At 29.6% G+C, this 20,605-nt stretch overlaps 1 protein-coding gene across 1 annotated transcript; it reads left to right on the top strand.

Moving 5' to 3' along the window:
• The first annotated feature begins 6,101 nt into the window (after positions 1-6,101).
• On the top strand, positions 6,102-14,776 carry LOC111018853 (putative linoleate 9S-lipoxygenase 5). Its single transcript, XM_022295098.2, has 9 exons — positions 6,102-6,403; positions 8,883-9,175; positions 10,320-10,560; positions 11,041-11,382; positions 12,091-12,176; positions 12,282-12,389; positions 12,479-12,783; positions 12,872-13,135; positions 13,828-14,776. Exons 1-9 carry the CDS (start codon positions 6,208-6,210, stop codon positions 14,579-14,581), a joined length of 2,589 nt encoding a protein of 862 aa, XP_022150790.1. The 5' UTR covers positions 6,102-6,207; the 3' UTR covers positions 14,582-14,776.
• The last annotated feature ends 5,829 nt before the right edge of the window (positions 14,777-20,605 follow it).

Genomic DNA, 20,605 nt, shown 5'->3' with positions numbered 1-20,605 from the left:
TGAGTGACTACAATAATATGTAACAAAAAGATATTTGTGATGGAAAAAAAAACATGCACACACATTTAAATCACATAGAGATCTCTAACTCAAGGAACAAATAATTTTGAGAGAGTGATAGAAAGAAAGAGAGATATTACAAATGTGTTGTGATTTCGCAATAGCTTTGGTTCTGTCTCATGGTTCATTTGGTTGGAAAGGAATAATCGTCCTTTTGCAAAAAGTCTATAGATTAGTAGCACATATATAGGACGATATTCGGATAGCTACGTCATCTTGGTCGTCTAAATCAAATTTTTTTTTTTGTTGTTGTAATTATAGCATTTCCTCCCCTCTAAACAGTAGTGCATTCACTTAGCCTCCTGGCCATGTATATTATTTCTAAAAAAAAAGCAAACAAAACAAAAAACTCTGTTCCACGACCTTTTTATTTTTTGTTTTCTATTTTTGAAAATTAAACTCAAGCCCCATCTATTTATGTATTCATTTGTATCGTAATCTAACTTTTTGAAAATATTTCTAAAATTTAAGCAAAAATTTGAAAACCAAAAGAAAGTAGTTACAACAACTCATTTTTGTTTCAAAAATTTTGCTAAAAACTCAAATATATTTTAAAAGAATGGTAAAAGCATAGAAAAAAAAAGAGAAAATAAACATATTTTTAAAAATAAAAAAATAAAAATAAAATGATTATCGAAGGGTATTGAATATACAATGCATTGGTAGGTGAACTACAATGAATACCTAACATGAGAGTGCATACACAATTTCTTATTCGATTTGATGGTTGAAATATTTTATTTTCTCTTTTCAGCTACCTTCATTTTATTCAATTTTATCTTTTTTATTTGTTAGGTTTTGTCCCTCTGTTAGGAGTGTTATTCGATTCTTATTTCATCCTGTAAATTTTTTTCCACGAAATTTTGTTGATATCGGGGTGAAAATTTCCTGTGGAGAACTCGTAAAGATCCGCTTCCAATGAGAAATTATTCCTCGTTTGTTTATTATTTTTTAGTAGAAATTTTCTATCTAAAGATTCCTCCTTTTACGCCTTCATTAAATTAGGGGACCATGGAGCATAGTTCCCTTTATGGTTTAAGAATTCGTGATTGGCTGACTTTTGTTTGTTTGGTTATAGTTCATGTCCACTAGTCATGAACCGCCGCCCGCCCGCCCCGACGTGGAGTCACAATTCTTCCTATAGAAACCTCCTTCAACTGATTTAGTCCGTAGGAAAGTAAGATGTCTCTCCTGCAAGCCGAAACATTTCCTTTGTCTTGAGTGTGTATATAATATATATAACTAAAAAAAATAGACGAGGTGAGGACGGAGAAGAGGGATTAAATGGGAAACAACCAAATATCATACAATGTAAAAAAAAAAAAAAAGAAAAAGGTTTATTTGTGTAAACTCACTCCCCAATTCCTTCGTTTTGCTTCACCTTCTTGTCCAGATTTTTCACATTTTCTGTAATTTTGCTGTCGTCACGATTTTAACAGCCACGTGGACATTTTTAATTTAAGCTACCAATCACGTAAGGGTAGATCCAAACATTTTGGAAGGTCAAGAATATTAATGCAAACTTTTTAAAATTTAAGAGACAATGACGAAAGTTAAGAGGTAGAATTAAAAAACCATGTGAATAAATTGGTAATAGAAATTTAAACGTGAAGAATTTGGTCACAATATATTTGGTTTTAAGCAGTAATTGGTCAAGAATTTGGCAATAAAGAGTGTTATAAAAGTTGACTACTTTTAGGTGTAGAAAAATGCATGTGAAAATCGTTGTATTAAAGGGTGGCAACAATAACCCTTTCTTTGTCATAATTATTGTCGGTGAGCTTAGGGAAAAAAAAAAAAACTTCAATTATTGTTTTGAAGTGGTTATTTGGAAACTTAAAATATATTATCTTTCATCCTCATCCAATCTATCATATAAAGTTAAAAACGTGATATTTTAGGTTCAATTATATCATATAAATCGAACCAATTTATTATTTTCATCCAAAGATCTAATCTTTGGATTCAAATATAGCTCAATTAATTAAGATATAAATAAAAATTTTATGACTTAGAAGTTTAAATCTTTAACTCCAATTTACTCTTTTTAATTAAAAATAATAATGAACTTATTTTCTCTACTATGTTAAGAGAATGTCAAATTTTTATTTGGAGGTTGTTCCATCATTGAAGTCAGAGTATGGGACTGAGCCTTCCGAATGATAAAGACAAAAAAGTGTTTTGTTTCGTTGGAAAAACCAACGCAAATATCATATTGATTTTCTCTCGCCCTACTTCTAAGAAAAGCGCTTGTTCTGATGGGCCCCCTTATGTTCCTGTATAAGTAACATGATAGCAGTTCGTTATTCAATGGTTTCGGGAGGCTCCTTTCATACAAAAAGAGTTGACCCGTGATCTACGACCACCCTCTCCCCACCCAAGAGTGAAAATACTACCCCTGAGGGTGGCCGTAGATCACAAGCCTCTAACTTATCTACGGAAATGCTGCAAAATGAGAGATATTTTGAAAGATTAATGAAAAATAATATAAACTAAAGAATTTAATTCTATAGGAAGATACTCATGATCAATTTTCTTACAAACAATATTATATTCTATTGAATTTTTGTAATTGATTTTTATTTTCTTCAAGGAGTTTGGCAGAAAAGCATTTTTAGGCACCAAACCTGAAAAGTGGATTTTCTAATCCGTTTCTTTTATTTATTTTAAGCAAAAGTTATGCAGAGGATCACGATTTGAAATTATTGTTTATCTTTTTTGGTTTAAATGAGTCCACGTCAATTTTAGTTTATTTTAATCTTAATATTTTTAAAATGTCTATTTTGATCTTTTAAAAAAGTAACTATTTTGGTATCTATTTGTAATTATACCATTTTAATACAAATATATGACTACATTTCAATAATTTCACGGAAATGTTATGCTAATATTTTTATTAAAATAAATGAAATAAAAATAAAAAGGAAGAAAAAAAATTCACTTTTCTAAAATTAAGGAATCAAAATGAAGAGTGCATGAACAAAAACTGAAAATATAGACAACAAAATAGAGGTTTTAAAATATAGAAATCAAAATAAATCAAAATCGAAAATATAGGAACTAAAGAAGTATTTAAAACTTGTTTTTTCGCCGACATGAACATATCTCAGTAGTAATTTTCAACCTCCCATATCCCAAATACGGAAAAAAAACTGGTTTATCCAAAAAATTTTCTTTTTAAAGATAATGTTTTGGGACGAGGACATTGCTTCTAATTTTTATATTTCTATTTAATTTATTGACTGAATATTTTAATCTTAAAATTTTAATTTCTATCCCATTCAATTTTGAATTTAAATAAGTAGTAAAATGAGCTGTACACAAACAAATAAAATAAAATCAATACGTTGTTGAAGCCCAAGCCAAACTAGAAAAGTACTGATGAAGCAATCGATAAATCTCACAAAAATCTCTACCAGAGCAAACGTATCCTAAAACGAAACATCGAAAACTATTCATAAAATCAAACTTGAACACAACTCAAATAAATAAGATACCTGTTTTGGACCCAACAATCGTGATTTCAAATTTTCATTTTTACTGGTTGAACTAAATAATAATAATAATAATAATAATATATATATATATATATAGTCATAGTTCAACTAGTTAAGACACTATCTCCGACCAAATTAAAAGAACTTATGATATTAATTATTTCTGACACTTATTCAAACTAATGAAATTAAAACTTAAAAAATTCACTCCATAAAAGAACATAAGGAATATCGATTATTTTCTCCCAACTATGTTCATATATTTGCGTGTGAAGCACATGGAGAAAATTTTCAATCCCCAATAATTTGTAAATTATTTTATAATTTTATGTATTACTTATACTTCACTTTTTACGCAATTTTATATTATAAATTTTACAACGTCAAGTTTGTTGTATACTCATAGGGAAAATAGTATTCAAAAAGAAATATATTATAATGGCAACTGACTAATTTAAATATTAAAGAAAAAACTAGAGGTTCTTTGTGATTGTCTTCACGATCTAATTAATCGATTATAATATATTGAAATCATTATCAAAATTGTGAAGAAGATTAGACTAAAGTTAAGAACAAGATTTTGGTAGAAACAGATCTTTTTTTCTAATATAGATATATATGAATCTTCAATCTTATCTAACAAGAACAAATCGCTTAAAATAAATAAATAAGAGATTTTACAAAAAATATATATAGTTCAAATAGTTGACTTGCTTCTAGGTTTTTAAATTCATAACTTGGGTAATTTCATCTTTCAAAAAATTCTTTGGTCTGATTAATTTAAAATATTGTTTAGATTGAAAGTAGAAAAGATGACTTAGATCAAAACTTGATTCATGAACTGTATTCTCTTTTTGGAGTGAAACACAAATGATGTATTGATAGAATCTTAGCCTTCCACATAGCTCTCTCGTCAGGATGGGCTAGGCAAATTCACCTCTGACTGAATCAGTGAAGTGAAAACCTAGCTCCACGTTGACTAGAAAACACGGATGCCATGGGCATAAAATCTACTGAATACTAGATATGAAGTGTTGGCAGAGAGAAACATTTTGCAAAGCCCTACTATAAAATATAGAGTTCATTCCTCATAAAAGTACAAAATTTCTACCCGACCAAACTAAGTTCGGGTCAACACCAACTCAAATTAAGTACTAACTTATTTCAGAGGGTAAATGATCAAATAACATACTATCGCAAAGTTCGGATCAATTGTTGATTAGACATCTACCTCATATAAGAAACCAATAACCTATTGCCTCGTCCATAATCATAAAAAATGAAAGAGATAATCTAAAAAAATAAAGACGATAATGGAACATTGAAATTAAGGGTTAAAATAAAGATACTAAAAATATAATTTAACCTAATTTTCAAATAAAAAAAAGCATACATCACTTCTCAAAGAAAACGTTGTCTGGCCAAAACCAATATGATATTTTTCCTTCTAGGATCGAACAAATTATATGAAAGAGACATATTATAATTTTCTTTCCATCGAATTTCGACATATTATAATTTTGTTTCCATCGGATTTCTCGCACTTTTCTAGTATGATTTCAAATGTTTCATTTTAATTTAATTCTGGGAAAAAATTTCCATTTTTAATTTACATCTTAAGCTTCTAATTCACCTAGAAATTTTAACAAAAGATAATGTAAAAAACTCAATTCACCAATTTAATGAAAATCCAGCTTCGTCCATACAAAATCAACTATTAAATAACTCTGTGCAGCTTACAAATATCAAATAAAAAAACCAGTTCTAATGTTATTATGTTTTATGACTCATTGGTGTTCGATCTCAATGATTATTTAAACGAAAAATTTATCATAAACTAAAAATTACAATAATTTTTAAATTTAAAGGAGATATTGCATCATTTATACTAAAGTTTATGGTTTTTACCTTGTCAATTAGTTGAGAGGACCCAAAGGTTTAAATGTTAATCGAAATTCGCAAAAAAAAAAATGTCAACATCAATATGTAAAAAGTAAAAAATTCATAAAATAAATTTAAAATTCTTGTTATTAATATCATGAGTTTATTTATAAAATTTTTTAATACTTAGCCGATTCTTTTAGGATACAATGGAAATATAAATTCACTACTTATATCCTATCTATGAATATATGAAAATGTGAGAGTAAAGAATGATATATTTCCTTTTTTTTTTATGCAGAGAAAAAAATTCAAAAGAGCATTGTCATGAATCATGATCACGTGGGCATTGATGGAGCCAACCAGTTTAGAAAATAGAAAGTCAGATTTCAAAATACTTAAAGATGATCTCTTCTCCCACAAGGCCACCCAAATATTTAATAAATTATTAACTAAGAGAGCTCAACTTTTATCTCAACTTTATTTTCATTACAAATATGGCAAATAGGAGAGGGAGAGAGAGAGAGAGAGAGAGAGAGAGAGAGAGAGAGAGAGAGAGAGAGAGAGAGAGAGAGAGAGAGAGAGAGAGAGAAGCACTCAATCAACTAAAATAAACAATGAGAAAAAATTCCCAAACGCAGACTTCATTGAAAAAACAATTGGCTGCCATTTTTTCCCCTATAAAAACCCAAGGCCTTCTCCCATTTCAACGTGCTCTGAAGGAAAAAAGGAAAAAAAAGAAAAAAGAAATTATTGGTTTTTTGAAGAGATGTTGATTGGGAGCATTGTGGGGGCAATCTCTGGGCTGAAGCATGGGGGGAAGAAGATCAAAGGGACTGTGGTTTTGATGAGAAGTAATGTTTTGGATTTCAATGACTTCCAATCCACTGTTCTTGATAATCTTCATGAGTTTTTAGGCGGCGGCGTTTCTCTTCGCCTCGTTAGCGCTCATCACGGCGATCCTTGTGAGTTTCTAATACTTCAGTTCTTTCTTTTCTTCTCGATTTCGACCTCTTTTATTCTATTTTGGTCTTATGAACTTTTTAAATGAAGTTCGGTGAAAAACTATTTTAACTTTTTAGTCGGTAAAATCTTGAAAAAGGTTCATACGTTCTATACTTCTATCTTTTTTTCTTTTCATTTTCATATTTTGTTTTATGAATTTTTAGACGAATTTAAGTCTATAAATTTGGCATAAAGATTCACTTTAGGCTTATAGATGAAATGGTTAAGGATTCTACGTTTATAAAAGAAGAGACCTTACATAGGTTTATTATAGGCATGACTACTTCTCTCGTTGTCAATTGATTTTGAGATGAAATCCTATAATATTAATATGGTATCAGAATCCAAAACGCTCAAACGATCCAAACAATGGAATCCGGCCAAGATTGATGAGCCAAAAGAGCCACTCCTCTCATTGTCAATTAGTTTTGAGATGGAACCCGTAATATTGACAAGATTACAATTATTTTGCTTTGTTAGTGTTCTTCATGTGATCTTTTAAATGTATATGTTTCCTTTTGTCATTTACTTGATGAGTAGTATTTAAATCAACAAGTATTTGAAACTATATGTAAAAGGTCAAAAGTCATATTTCATAGGATCATATCGAGATTATTTCTTACATAGTTAACAGTAGTATATAAATGGTAATAACTGACATCATATTTAATACAAAGTTTATGAATTAAAACAAGACATTTGAAAATTTAAGAACTAAAAAAACAATATTTAAATGTTTTATCCTACGTGGTTCAAGGGTAAAAAATGTAGTTCATAAGAATTTCAACTCACTTCTTTTCCTTTGATCTTCATAACTCAGAAATGTTTATGTTTTATTATTAAATTTTTATAAAAATTTGGCCATTTAATTTTTTCATATATTTGATTTTAAAAATCTTCCAAACTTGATATGTGTTGAATTTATATGTAGCTTAAAATATATGTTTAGTCGTGGTTAAATAAGATTTTCATTAAACGTATAACGTACTAAATGAACTATACCAACGATGGAGATTTCCTTTCAAAACAAGTTCTTCAAGGATCCAGACGAGTTTTTAGTTAATATAAAGAATAATAAGAAATAAATATAAGTCTGAGATTAAGTTTTTTTTTTTCTCTATGAATTTAAAAACAACTTTGAGATGTTGTAAGAGAATGATTGATTTTAAATTTGTTGAATTATTCAGCTTATCAATTCAATTCAAATAGTACAAATACTTTGTCCAAAGAAAAAAAAAACAAAAGATTTAAAATATGCAACTTGGAATACCTTGGAATTAATATTTAAATCTTTGCAGTCCACTATGCAATTGGAATCAATAACATATATATATATATTTATATAAATTATTTTCCAACTTGCCATTCCAAATTAAACTAAAATAATATATAAGATTCAATTATTCCTTGTAAATATTTCTATAATATTAGTTCAACTTTCCGTCTGACTATATACGCTTAAAATAATATGGTTGAGCTCTACTTACTTTCTTATGTATTTTACTTTTATCGAATATAAAAAATGTAAAAATATAAAATTCCTTGTTAGATTCTGTCCTTTAATGTAAAAGACTCTAGAGTTGGTTCGCATATATTAAAAATTATATTGCAAATAAATTTTAAGAAACAAAAAATATTATCCACTGTTTTTTTATTCTAAAAACAAAAATTCCTTTTGAAGCAAAATTTTAAAGGTTGCATGTTTTTTAGAACTAAGATGGGACGACTTGTAATATTAAGGTCATTGGTACAATTATTTAAGGTTGTTCGGTTACCTTTCTGCTTCTTATTTCTTGTTTTTTGTTTTCTTTTTTATTTTCAAAATAAAGTAAAACAAAACTACGTTCTTGCTATTTATTTATTTTTATTGAAAAATAAATAAAAACATGTTGGTGAACCATTTGTTATTTTTCTAAAATTTTAGATTAATCAAAAGAATTAAAAGTTTTATATGAATTTCAAAAATTCAAAAATTGTATCTTATATTTACTTTTTGATATTTATTATGTATTTAAATAAAACAATCGATATAATTATTATTTTTATCTATATTTTGAAAAATAGAAATAGGAAAAAAATTTGATTTTATGGTTTCTAAAATTTACACCAATTTTAGATTCATTTCTTAAAAATGAGAAAAATAAACCTATCAACGTGTCTATATTTTTCAAAAATTAAAAACGACGAAAATTTATAGAGTTGTGATTTTAAAGTGGTGACTATTTTAAAAAAAAAAAATACTCGGCCACCTAAAGAATAAATTAAGAGAGAGCATAAAATAATAATAATAATAATAAAAATAATCACATATATTTCGAAAAAACAACTTCCAAACAACCCCTTAATTATTGGATGTGCAGCCAAATTTGACTAAAAAAGTGTGGCTTGAAAACTGATAATGTTTCTTTTTTCTCTTTTGGACTAAAAAAAAAAAAATAGTAAAAGGGTTTCAAGGGAAGGTGGGGAAGGCAGCCGAGTTGGAGAATTGGATTGCCAATACAATAATTCCAATATTTGCAGGAGAAACTGCCTTCACTGTTACTTTTGATTGGGATGAAGAAATTGGAGTCCCCGGAGCTTTCTTCATCAGAAATGATCATTTTAGTGAATTCTTTCTCAAATCTCTCACTCTCGAGGATGTTCCTGGCCATGGCAGAGTTCATTTCGACTGCAACTCCTGGATTTACCCTTATGGAAAGTACAAGAAGGATCGCATTTTCTTCGCCAATCAGGTCATTATTCAATCAAATCCTTTATCATTACTAAATATTTCAAATAAATATAATATATATTTTTTATGACAGTTGTTTTTTTAATATACTGTGTGGGGTGGAGAATCGAACTTATATTCAAGAGATTGAAGATTTATCTCAATTACTGTCGAGCTATACTCACTATACTCACTTTAACATAGTTTGTTGGTGTTGTTAATATAATATTATTCCTAATGAACCTATTTAATATAGTAGCAACTTGTTTCGAATCCAATGAGTGATTATGGATTAAGGTGATGTCCAGTTCATATGTTTATATTTTTAATTTTAATATTGGTAGAGATATACTTAATTGATTAAATTAAAATCTATATGAAATTGAAAATTTTAAAAGGTGAGAAATGACATTAATAATAAAAATAATAAAATTATATATTTAACTTTTTTTTTTTTTTACTATAGTTGTAAACAGCGACGGGAGAAAAATGCTAGTGATACAAGATATACTCAATTTGTTAATCCTATAACTTTACTTTTTATAAATTATTTTTTAATGTTGGTAAAACTCACGTCATTTTTAATATAATAAAACATAGTTGATAATTATGAAATTTTTCGTGGTAATTGATATTGTTCGGTGACCTACCAAGTTGGTGTCTTGATTTGATGGTTGATTTTTAAAATAGATTGATTAAGACAGCTGGTTTTGCAATAATGACACTTATAGTTCCTAAGCTTACAGTTGTCTTGACATGTGATTTTTCTTTTTAACCCAAAAAAGAAAAAAAGAAATAATAAATAAATAGAAAAAAACATGGATTATTTATTTATTTATTTTCTTGTCAAGGAATCAATGTAAAAGTCTTGTTGCATTATTATTGAAGTTTTCCTTTAAAAAGTATTTGCTTGGCATTTTTCTAGTTTTGTTAGGCTTAAACTAGATCAATATAAAAAGACTCAGAGGTAAATTGCTGGTGAATAATATTAATTAAACATAAGAGGTGACTAATAGTTATTTGACCTTGATAATTTAAATATATTAAGAGATTTAATATATTCTTAATGTATCACCTTTGTAAATATTGATTTAATAGATAAATTGTGCTCTTTATTTAATTGAAGGTAAATATTCAACTTTTGACCTCACAAATAATTATGATAGGCTTACCTCTCCAGCGAAACACCTGAACCACTTCGCAAGTATAGGGAGGAAGAATTAATAAACCTTAGAGGAAATGGAAAAGGAGAACGTAAGGAGTGGGATAGAATCTATGACTATGATGTCTACAACGATATTGGTGACCCAGATAGTAACTTGGACCTTGGTCGTCCAGTCCTGGGAGGGTCAGCTAAATATCCTTATCCTCGTAGAGGAAGAACGGGAAGACCACCTTCCAAAAAAGGTAAGTTTCCTCGTTTTTTTTTTCAAACTATTACCATACTTAAATATAATTTAAATATGAGAATGTAATACTTTAAAATTGTTACTATTAAATTTATTTAATTAATACCTTACCAATACCACCATAAATCATAATCTTAATAAATGTTTTAACATTTAATTTTTGAATTTTCCTCATGCTTTTTTACCCCTCTCCATCGTGGGAATGTATAGGTTTATCATACGCATGCAACATGCTTTTTTATGTCAAATCAAGTTTGGTATTAACAAATGTGATTTGGGATGGGAAGAAAAACTCAATTATCTTAAAAAACAGAGAAAGAAGTCATTAAGTAACCATTACAGTTTTAAAAGAAGTTGGAATCAAGGTAATTTTGATTTGTCTTGAAAATAACATATTATAAAAATGTCGACGTGTTAATGGATATTTTATACTATGATTATAATAAAGGTCATATTTATCGTGTTATGTAATTAACAGATCCCAAAAGTGAAAGTAGATTACCAGCATCAAGTAAACCAACCGATGTGTATATTCCAAGAGACGAAAGATTTGGGCACTTGAAAATGTCAGATTTTCTTGCCTATGGCCTGAAGTCTGTATCCCGATCAATCAAACCCAAACTCGAAGATCTATTTGACTCGACCCCGGGAGAATTTGATGACTTTAATGATGTTTTTGCCCTCTACGAAAAAGGTTTGCCAGTGCCTCGAAGTTTACTCGAGGGTATCACTGAGAACATTCCAGCACCATTGCTCAAAGAAATATTTAGAACTGATGGTGAAAGATTCCTCAGATTCCCAACTCCTCAGTTAATTCATGGTATGTACTATGTTGTGTACTTTCTCAATTATATTTCGTGTTCTTAACCTTTTCTTAAAAAAAGAAAAACATAGGAGTTTCATTTTGGAATTAATTGTCTAAAAGTAAAAGGGAATCAAAATATCTTAATTTTCTAACTTCGGTTGTTTCAAGAACATGACAAAATGAGGGGATTAGAAACTATGACCTTTTTTTCAAATACACCTATTTTTTTAAGTTAGAAACAAGTAGACAGTATTCATTAGATAACTTTTTTTTTTCTTTTTCATTTTTAAATTGAAATATGTCAATATATTTTTAGTAAAAATAATTGTAAATATGATATTTAAAAAAAAATCCTCGATGACAGTACAAATGTGAAGATGGATGATTGAACTTTCAACCAAAGAAATAGTAAAAATGCTTCAATATTGAGTCATGCTAGTGTTGGAAGTAATTATCTTTTGTTAGTATCAATTAATTTACCAAATTAATCACCAAAAAAATTAATTCGGTTGAAATTTTACTTATTTGTTGTACTAAAAAACCTTTTTCAATGCCATCTAATCTCATATGATTTAGTATATTGAACCATTCCAACGTAAAATATTGTTCAAGTAAATTTTAAAATTGAATCTCTTTCCAGAAAAAAAGTTTTAATATTGAATTTGTTCACATGAGAAACAAATTCTGAATCTTTTTAATGGTGATTTTAATGACTTGAAATAGAGGATAAATCCGCATGGAGCACTGATGAAGAATTTGCAAGAGAAATGCTGGCGGGAGTTGACCCTGTAGTCATTCGTCGTCTCCAAGTAATTCTCACATGATTCAATCATTAATTATTAACTATCATTTATTACTGTAATTTATTTACATTCATTAAACTTATATCCCGTTTAACAAAAATTTAACTATAGGAATTCCCACCTGCAAGCAAACTAGATCCTGAAATTTATGGCGATCACACAAGCAAAATAACTGATGAACACATAAAAGATGGTTTAGATGGCCTCACTGTGGATGAGGTAATTAAAGTACAAACTCGAATCGATGGATTTTACTTTCGAAGCTTCTGATCTTATAACATTTTTGAACAATTTTGTGTGGATCATAGGCACTGGAGAAGAACAAGCTATACATATTGGATCACCATGATTCACTAATTCCATATCTTAGAAGAATAAATACAACTCCCACAAAGACTTATGCCACAAGAACACTTCTGTTCTTAAAAAATGATGGCACTTTGAAGCCTTTGGCGATTGAACTAAGTTTGCCACACCCTCAAGGAGACCAATTTGGTGTCATTAGTAAAGTATTGTTGCCTGCCAAGGGAGGAGTTGATGGCTCCATTTGGCAATTAGCCAAGGCTTATGTTGCTGTCAACGATACCGGCTATCACCAACTTATTAGTCACTGGTAAGAAACGAGAACGTTACCAAATAAGCTATAAACTTTTAAATTATTTCTTTGAACATATTTTATCTTTTTCGATCGTGATTTGTAGGTTGAACACCCACGCAGTAATTGAGCCATTTGTGATCGCAACGAATCGACAATTAAGTGTTGTTCATCCGATTCATAAGTTGCTTGTTCCTCATTTTCGGGATACCATGAACATTAATGCTCTTGCAAGGCAATCCCTTATTAATGCTGATGGAATTATTGAGACAACTCATTATCCAGCCAAGTACTCCATGGAGATGTCTTCTTTTGTCTACAAGAACTGGGTCTTCCCTGAACAAGCTCTCCCAGCTGATCTAATTAAGAGGTAATATAATCATTTTTTTTTATAATGATTTTCACACAATTCATTGATCATCGTTTTGATTTTATTTGAAAATGATTTATTTTTAGCTAGATTTCTAATTTTCAAAATTATAGACTTGTTTCTTTAGTCAAAAGACTTTTAACGTGCCCCTAAACTTTCATTGAAGTAATAATTTAGTCGATTTAAGTAACTGTACTTTTAAATTGGTAATACTTTAGTTCTTGAATTTTCGTCCGAAATAATTTAGTCTATATAATTTAAAGTCTGTAATGAATTAATCCCTATTGTGATTTTTTTTCAAGTTTCTTATATATGTAGATTGATAAACGTACCAATAAGGGGTAAAATTTGTTTACAAATACCAAATCATTATATGATAAAAATCTACACTTGAATTTGATGAGATTTTCACGATTAGGGATTAATTGTTACAAAATTTAAACTATAGAGACTAAATTGTTACATACTAAAGTTTAAGAGAGATCAAATATATTTTTTAACCCATTTTTTTCTTTTTCAAAGTATTAGCATTCGTTTTGATATATTAACATAGTGTTAGAACAAGATGTCTGGTTTGGTTCGATATTCTGGTATCCTAAGCATTGAAAAACCACCCCAATATTCCATCTCAATTGTTTTCAAATTTGCCAATTCCACTTGATCATGACTTTGCAAGCCTTGGCTTTGTTTAGAGGAATTGCAATTCAGGATCCAAGCTCTCCACATGGCCTCCGACTACTAATAGAGGATTATCCATACGCTGTCGATGGGCTCGAGATTTGGACAGCAATCAAAACATGGGTAACAGATTACTGTTCTTTCTACTACAAGGACAACGAAACGCTACATAACGATGTCGAGCTCCAATCATGGTGGAAGGAGCTTCGCGAGAAAGGCCATGGCGACCTAAAGGATGAACCATGGTGGCCAAAAATGCAAACCATTCAAGACCTCATAGACAGCTGCACCATAATTATATGGATCTCTTCAGCCCTCCATGCAGCAGTCAACTTCGGGCAGTATCCCTACGGTGGCTTCTCCCCGAACCGACCGTCGACGAGCCGTAGGTTCCTTCCCGAGCAAGGCACGCAGGACTACAAAGAGCTCGAGTCGAACCCCGAAAAGGCGTTCTTGAAGACGATCACGTCGCAACTGCAGGCGCTTGTGGGGGTCTCAGTGATTGAGATTTTGTCAAGGCATTCTTCGGATGAAGTGTATTTGGGGCAAAGGAGCAACCCGGAGTGGACTTTGGACAAGGAGGCTTTGGAGGCATTTGACAAGTTTGGGAAAAGACTTAGTGAAATTGAAGCCAATATTGGGAAGAGAAATAAAGATCCCAACTTGAAAAATAGAGTTGGGCCTGTGGAGATGCCTTATACTCTATTGTTTCCTACTAGCTCTGAAGGTCTCACAGGCAGAGGAATTCCCAATAGCATTTCTATTTGAATAAATAATTTAATTAGTTTGTGAGGTTTGATTTGTAATGTAATTCCATTTTATTTTGCATTTCTGCTTTTAGTTTATGGGTGTCAAAAAAGGCAATAATAAAAAAGAAAAAAGAGATATGTATGTGAATGCCTTTGATTTATGTGCTAATTATTGATGATTTTTAATTAATGGAATGATTAGTGTTTCAAAAGACATCCTTTAAGTTTGAGTAAATTGATTGCATTTTTTATTTGTGTTTAGTTGCTTTTAATCTATAATTGGAAAGGTTTGTTAATCTAGTGAATATATAAATTAAAAGACACAATTAAAAGACGCAATTTTGTCGTTAAACTCTCTCGATCTTTCTCAGTCCCCTCAAATTAATTCACTACAACAAATTTGATAGAATTTTAAAAAATAATTTTTGTGACTCTCTCTCACTACAAAAATTTTGTCGTTAAACTCTCTCTCTCTCACTACATGAAATTGATAGGATTTAAAAAAATAAAAAAATACAACTTCTTTGACGTAAATATTTGGGAAAAAATCCATTATTACTATCAACCTCCAATTTATTATTATTTTTTAAATATCCGTGAATGTTCAGATCAGCTTACGTGTACTTCGACTAATCCCACGGAGCAACCTCCAATTTTATAAAAGTTTTATTTTTTATCTTCTCATAATAATTTGAAGAAGGGTAAGAAAAAATATTATCACATGGGTCGAATGGATTATAAAAATTATATCTGCAGATTTAAAAAAAAAGCTAGAGCTATATTTTTAAAATGTGTAAGTTTTGGAAGAGTCATCCAAATTGGTAACCCAATATCATATGCATCATAGATCTAACGCGAAAGGATGCTGCTAAACTCTACGTCACCACTGAGATATGGTGGGCAATTTTTTCAGTACATGTAGGGTGGGGATTCAAACTTTGAACTTCATGATTGGATACATGTGTCTTAACACGATGAACTTTGTTATTGTTGGCAGATGTACGATTGGTAATTACTAAAACTTAGACTTGCTTTTTGTATGAACATCGATTTTCAATTCGAAAGAGGACTCGGCATTTTTTTCATCTACAATCCAATGAGCCATTTGTCTAGAAAGAAAAAGAAGTTTTCGAAAAATTGAAATATATTTTAAAAACTAGTTTTTTTTTTATTAAATTTACTTAGAATTTCAAAAACATTTTTAGAAAACAGGAAAGGTAAAATTAAAATTGAATTTAACTGATTATAAGTAAGCTTATTTTTCAGAAACAAAAAAATGAAAACAAAATAGTTATGAAGTCCTACATTTTTTTAGTTTCCAAAACTTAACCTAGATTCAAATGTAAATTAGTTATAATTAATATAAATTATAATCGAGGAAAATCTTGAATAATAAAAAAATTCCAAAATCCAAAAAGATTGTCATAGTAAATGTAGCAAAAAAAAAAAAAACCTACTCATTACAAATTTAATATTTTATAATATACATGTAAATGACCCTATGTGATGAAATTTCTATACTACATAATATATTACCTAAAAGGAGGCGTAGAATTATTTACCCCAGTTTGGAAGTTCCAATTTGTGAGAATTTGATTTTAAAATCATTTCCTGTGTTTGGTTTGGTTGGAATTAAAAAAATAGAATTTGAAATGCAATCCAATGTAAAATCACGCCTTATCTCAAAAAAATTTCATTCAAAATAGGTCGAATTTGGTAGGATTTTAATTGAAAGTTGACCAGATTACAGTTTTACTCATACAATGAGTTAAATTGAAGAAAAAAAAAATGAAACCAAGTTTCATACGTAAAGGGAAGTATAATTTATTTTCTTCTTTCTTTTAATACAATATTTGGAGATAAGGATCGAACTCACAACTTTATTGTTGGAGATATTATGCCAATTATCGTTTTGCTATACTCGTTTTGGATTCCATCTTTGGACTTATAAAGTAAAGAGAATGATATCTTCTTTTTTTTTTTTCTTTTTAAAAAGTAAAAGAATGTCAAACTATCTCACCTTGTTATAGTTAGGTCACTCAATATATTATTTTTGTAAAAATATAAAACTGCGTACATAATTAAGTAAAAATTATCATAACTCTAAATGGTTTTTTTCCGCAAAAATATAACATCTAAATGTTATCGCAAGCAAAAGTTTTAAAAATTTTACTGGATAGCACATGTTTTAATATGCATTTTAAAAAATATTATACTTTTTTACCAAAAAAACATAAATTTACTTTTTATTATTAATGTAATTTATATTATCATTTTAATTTAAGCTGAATTTTTATTGTGTTAATTTTGTAATAAAGTTTAAATAGCTTGTAATATTTGAAATATATATATTTATATTTATGCTAAACATGCCTCAAGGGCTTTTAATATTTATTTTTGTAGAGAAATTTCACTTGATAGCCTAAATTCAATACTTTTCAATCTTTTCAAATATACATAACTGTCAATTTTTCTTTATTGTGTTTACTATTGCATATGAATTTGAGTTTGATTCGTAATTATATGCTATTTTTGCAAAATTTTAAAATTTCTAATATATTTAAAAATACATAGTTTATGTTATTAATGTAAATTAAATGCCTTTTTTTTAATCATATTAGAATGTTTGTGTCTTACATCACTTTCAATGTTTTAAATTTTAACCAAGTTGTTGGTCTAATCATTGATGTAACAAAAAAATGATAAACATTTAGATCCATAAATAAGTAAACTAGTTGAACTCGTCAAAAAAATAAAAATAAAAATAAGTCAATGAATATGCGAATACAATCTCACATTAATTAAAAGTGAAGAATATATCTTAAAGTAAATAAATAAGGACCATGTTGGAAATGTTAACATAGTTTTACTCTTACATCAATTAAAAGCAAAAAAATATATCTTAAATAAATAAATAAGGACGACAGTCCCGTTAATATATAATGATAGACTTTTGTAAGTTGGTATAGAATTCAAAACTATACAATATATGTGCACTCTCAGGTGTTGGTGCATGACAAGAGGTTCAACACCAAAGATCCAGGTTCAAGTTCTCCTGTGTCCAGTAGTAAAAAAAAAAGACTATACAATACACAAATGTATAATATATACAACATCGAAACACACAATGGTATGCCTCACTCAAATGACTAGAATAATGTACATAATCAGCATTGGAGTAAAATGGTGTTGGAAATAGATTAATTTTTTTTTAATTTCGTTTTTATTACCCAAGAGTCAGCGGCCTTTTGGCCTTTATGCCCCAAGTCCATGTGACTTGAATCCAAGACCTCAAGGATATTACTTGAGACTCCAAGTCACTCAAGCTATCCCATAAAGACGTTGAAAATAAATTTTTAAAAAGGTGACGAGCCCTAGTTAACTATAAATTGTTGAAGGATCTTCAGTAATCTTTTTTTCGAATGGTGGATTAATTATTCACATTCTCAAGTATCCCCACAATTATATGATATTGTCTACTTTAGACATAAGCCATCATAACTTTGTACTACTTGTATCTTGTCTTGAATAGTCATTCATTTGTCATTCTCGACTGGCAACTCAATACCACTTGTTAAGAACAACGAACCTCCACATATCTCTACAATGATGTGACATTGTCAACTTTAGAAATAAGCTCTCATGGTTTTGCTTTTGGTTTCATCGAGAAGGTCTCCTACTAATTGAGATAATTGTCATCACACTTATATACCATGAATCTCCTCCTTCTCTAGTCAATGCAAAACTTTGTTTGCACTCGTAACAAGGTTATCAATATTAATGGGGTTCCATCTTAAAACTAATTAGCTTCAATAAGATGAATCTCGTTCTCCTTGGTCATGGTGAGAAGTTGTTCCTCCAAAGAAATCTACACTTGACGTGCTGTATCAGTATTTTCGATCGTGCTAAGGATTTCCCAAGAGCCCAGACACTTAAAATTCCCATCGTTGTTCCTCCAAGTGGAGTATTCTGGATTGCATCGTGTCTTCCCCTTACTGTCATCAATGTATTCTTTCTGGTGTGGCGTGTCATCAGTGAGATAATTGGTGGAGTTCAATTTGATCGAAATGAGACTAGAACTTTGGTGGAAAACTTGTATTGTAAGAGTATTTTCTGTTTTGGCCATTGTGAGAATTTGAACAAATTGATTAGTACTTCTTTCGTGGAAGTGTCAGCTCTGATACCATATAAATATTCATGGAGTTCCATCTCAAAACCAATTGGTAATGAGTAGCCAATGTCTATTATAAATCATGGTTAGGTCCCTTGATCTCCCCTCAAAATCGTGGCTCTTTTGAGCTTTTTGGGCTCTGATACCATATTAATGTTCATAGGGTTCTATCTCAAAATCAATTGGCAATGAAAGGAGTAGTCCATGTCTATTATAAATTATTTTTAGATCCCGTCTCTTTTCAATGTAGAATCCTTAACAAACACTATGTGATTTTGTGTCGAGCTCTATCAAATAAACATCATGCTCCAGAGATAGAAGTTATCATAGTTAAGAGCAAGATATCAATATATAGTATAGAGTTATACAAATGGATCACTATTTCAATAGAGCTAGGTTTCATTGGTCCTTCGTTTGAGGGAACGATTCTTGGAAATGTGAATATATAATCTTTTTATCAATTAGATTTTCGATATACAAGTAAAAACTCCATCAGATTTAAACCATAGGAGCTTATACCAAAAGTGAACAATATCAGATAATTATAGAGAGATATATGGAGATGCTGTTGTCGTCGTCCTAACACATTATGTTAGTTATACATCATAAAAATATTGGGCATATAAGTAAAATGAACTTCACTGATATTGAGACCTTTTAGAGTAGGATCTAAAATTATTGTAGATTTAGTTTCAAAGTGGAAAATGTAATACTAATATAGAAATATGGAGAAACTAATTATTGCCTTATCTAAACGGCCAAATTTTGAATAAGAATATAAAAATACTAGTTTCGTTTTTGTTAAGTTATCCAATATATTTTATTATTTAATATAATCTTTCAAAGATTATCAACATGACATAACAATCGATATTGGGAAAAGTCAATGGAACATATATTATTGCCATCTGCAAAAGTTAATTCCAAGATATTTCCATTTCTTTATTGTCCATTGGATGGCAGTTTGTCATGTTGCAGATGGATGAAGGTTTTGTTCGAAATTATTGTAAGGCAAGTGTTAAATACAGATTCATAATTCAATAGAGCTTCGCCACGTTTTTTTTTCTTTTTTTAAGTTAGTTGAATTTGACCTTTGAGATAGTATTTAAAGTACCTTACCTAACTTAAGCTATGTTTCAATTGACAAGTTCCCGTTGTTAAAAATTAAAGGTTACAACCAATCAATTTTATAATAAAGTATGTCGTACCCTCCTATGGTGACAACTTGCACACCTTGCAAATTAAATTTGGGGTAGTGACACTAGTAGTTAAGTTTCTTTTGTGTCTTTTTATTTTTTTTAGTTAAATGATTATGTGGAGGTAGAGATTCAAACTTTTAACATTTTAGTCGAGAATATGTATCATAAGAAGTTGAGTTATACTTATGAAGACAAATGGTTAAATTAATTAAAACAAGTAAAACATATTCCGTCAAGTTAGGTGTTGGGGCAGAAAATTAGTCCTGCCATGTGGAGAATGGAGAAAGGTCTGAAGACTATGCCGGTGCATATAAAAGCGGTTGATATTCAATTGTTTATTATTCGAAAATCTACAAATTTTATTTTTCTATATCTTTTTATTTTCTTTTAAAATTTGTTATAGGTTATTGATGCTGATTTTTGGGCAGTGTTGTGTCATGCTACGTAGGTGTCCAGAGCGTCATTGTCTCCAAGATCCTAGTTGCCTACACATGAAAATCTAGCACTAGTGTGGTATTCTGTCGAATGCACTCAAGTTGGTAGCAAATGAGTATGGAGTAGATTGAGTAAGTGATCAGTAATCTTAAGGGTGAGAGTCTGCTTGAGAGAGTGTGTACTGAATTTTCGGAAGGAGTTATGTGGGAAGATGACTTACCTCGATTAGGTTGTTATT

This window comes from Momordica charantia (assembly GCF_013281855.1).
Source record: "Momordica charantia cultivar OHB3-1 chromosome 8 unlocalized genomic scaffold, Mcharantia_2.0 BLBB01000008.1, whole genome shotgun sequence".
Lineage (NCBI taxonomy): Eukaryota > Viridiplantae > Streptophyta > Magnoliopsida > Cucurbitales > Cucurbitaceae > Momordica > Momordica charantia.
The sequence above is the reverse complement of the archived record's forward strand: the minus strand, read 5'-3'. Positions and strand labels throughout refer to the sequence as shown.

Coding starts and splice junctions, on each gene's coding strand:
- LOC111018853 (XM_022295098.2), top strand. CDS start 6,208: ATGTTGATTGGGAGCATTGTGGGGGCAATCTCTGGGCTGAAGCATGGG. Junction 9,176..10,319: donor GCATTTTCTTCGCCAATCAG/GTCATTATTCAA, acceptor TAATTATGATAG/GCTTACCTCTCCAGCGAAAC. Junction 12,177..12,281: donor TAGTCATTCGTCGTCTCCAA/GTAATTCTCACA, acceptor ATTTAACTATAG/GAATTCCCACCTGCAAGCAA.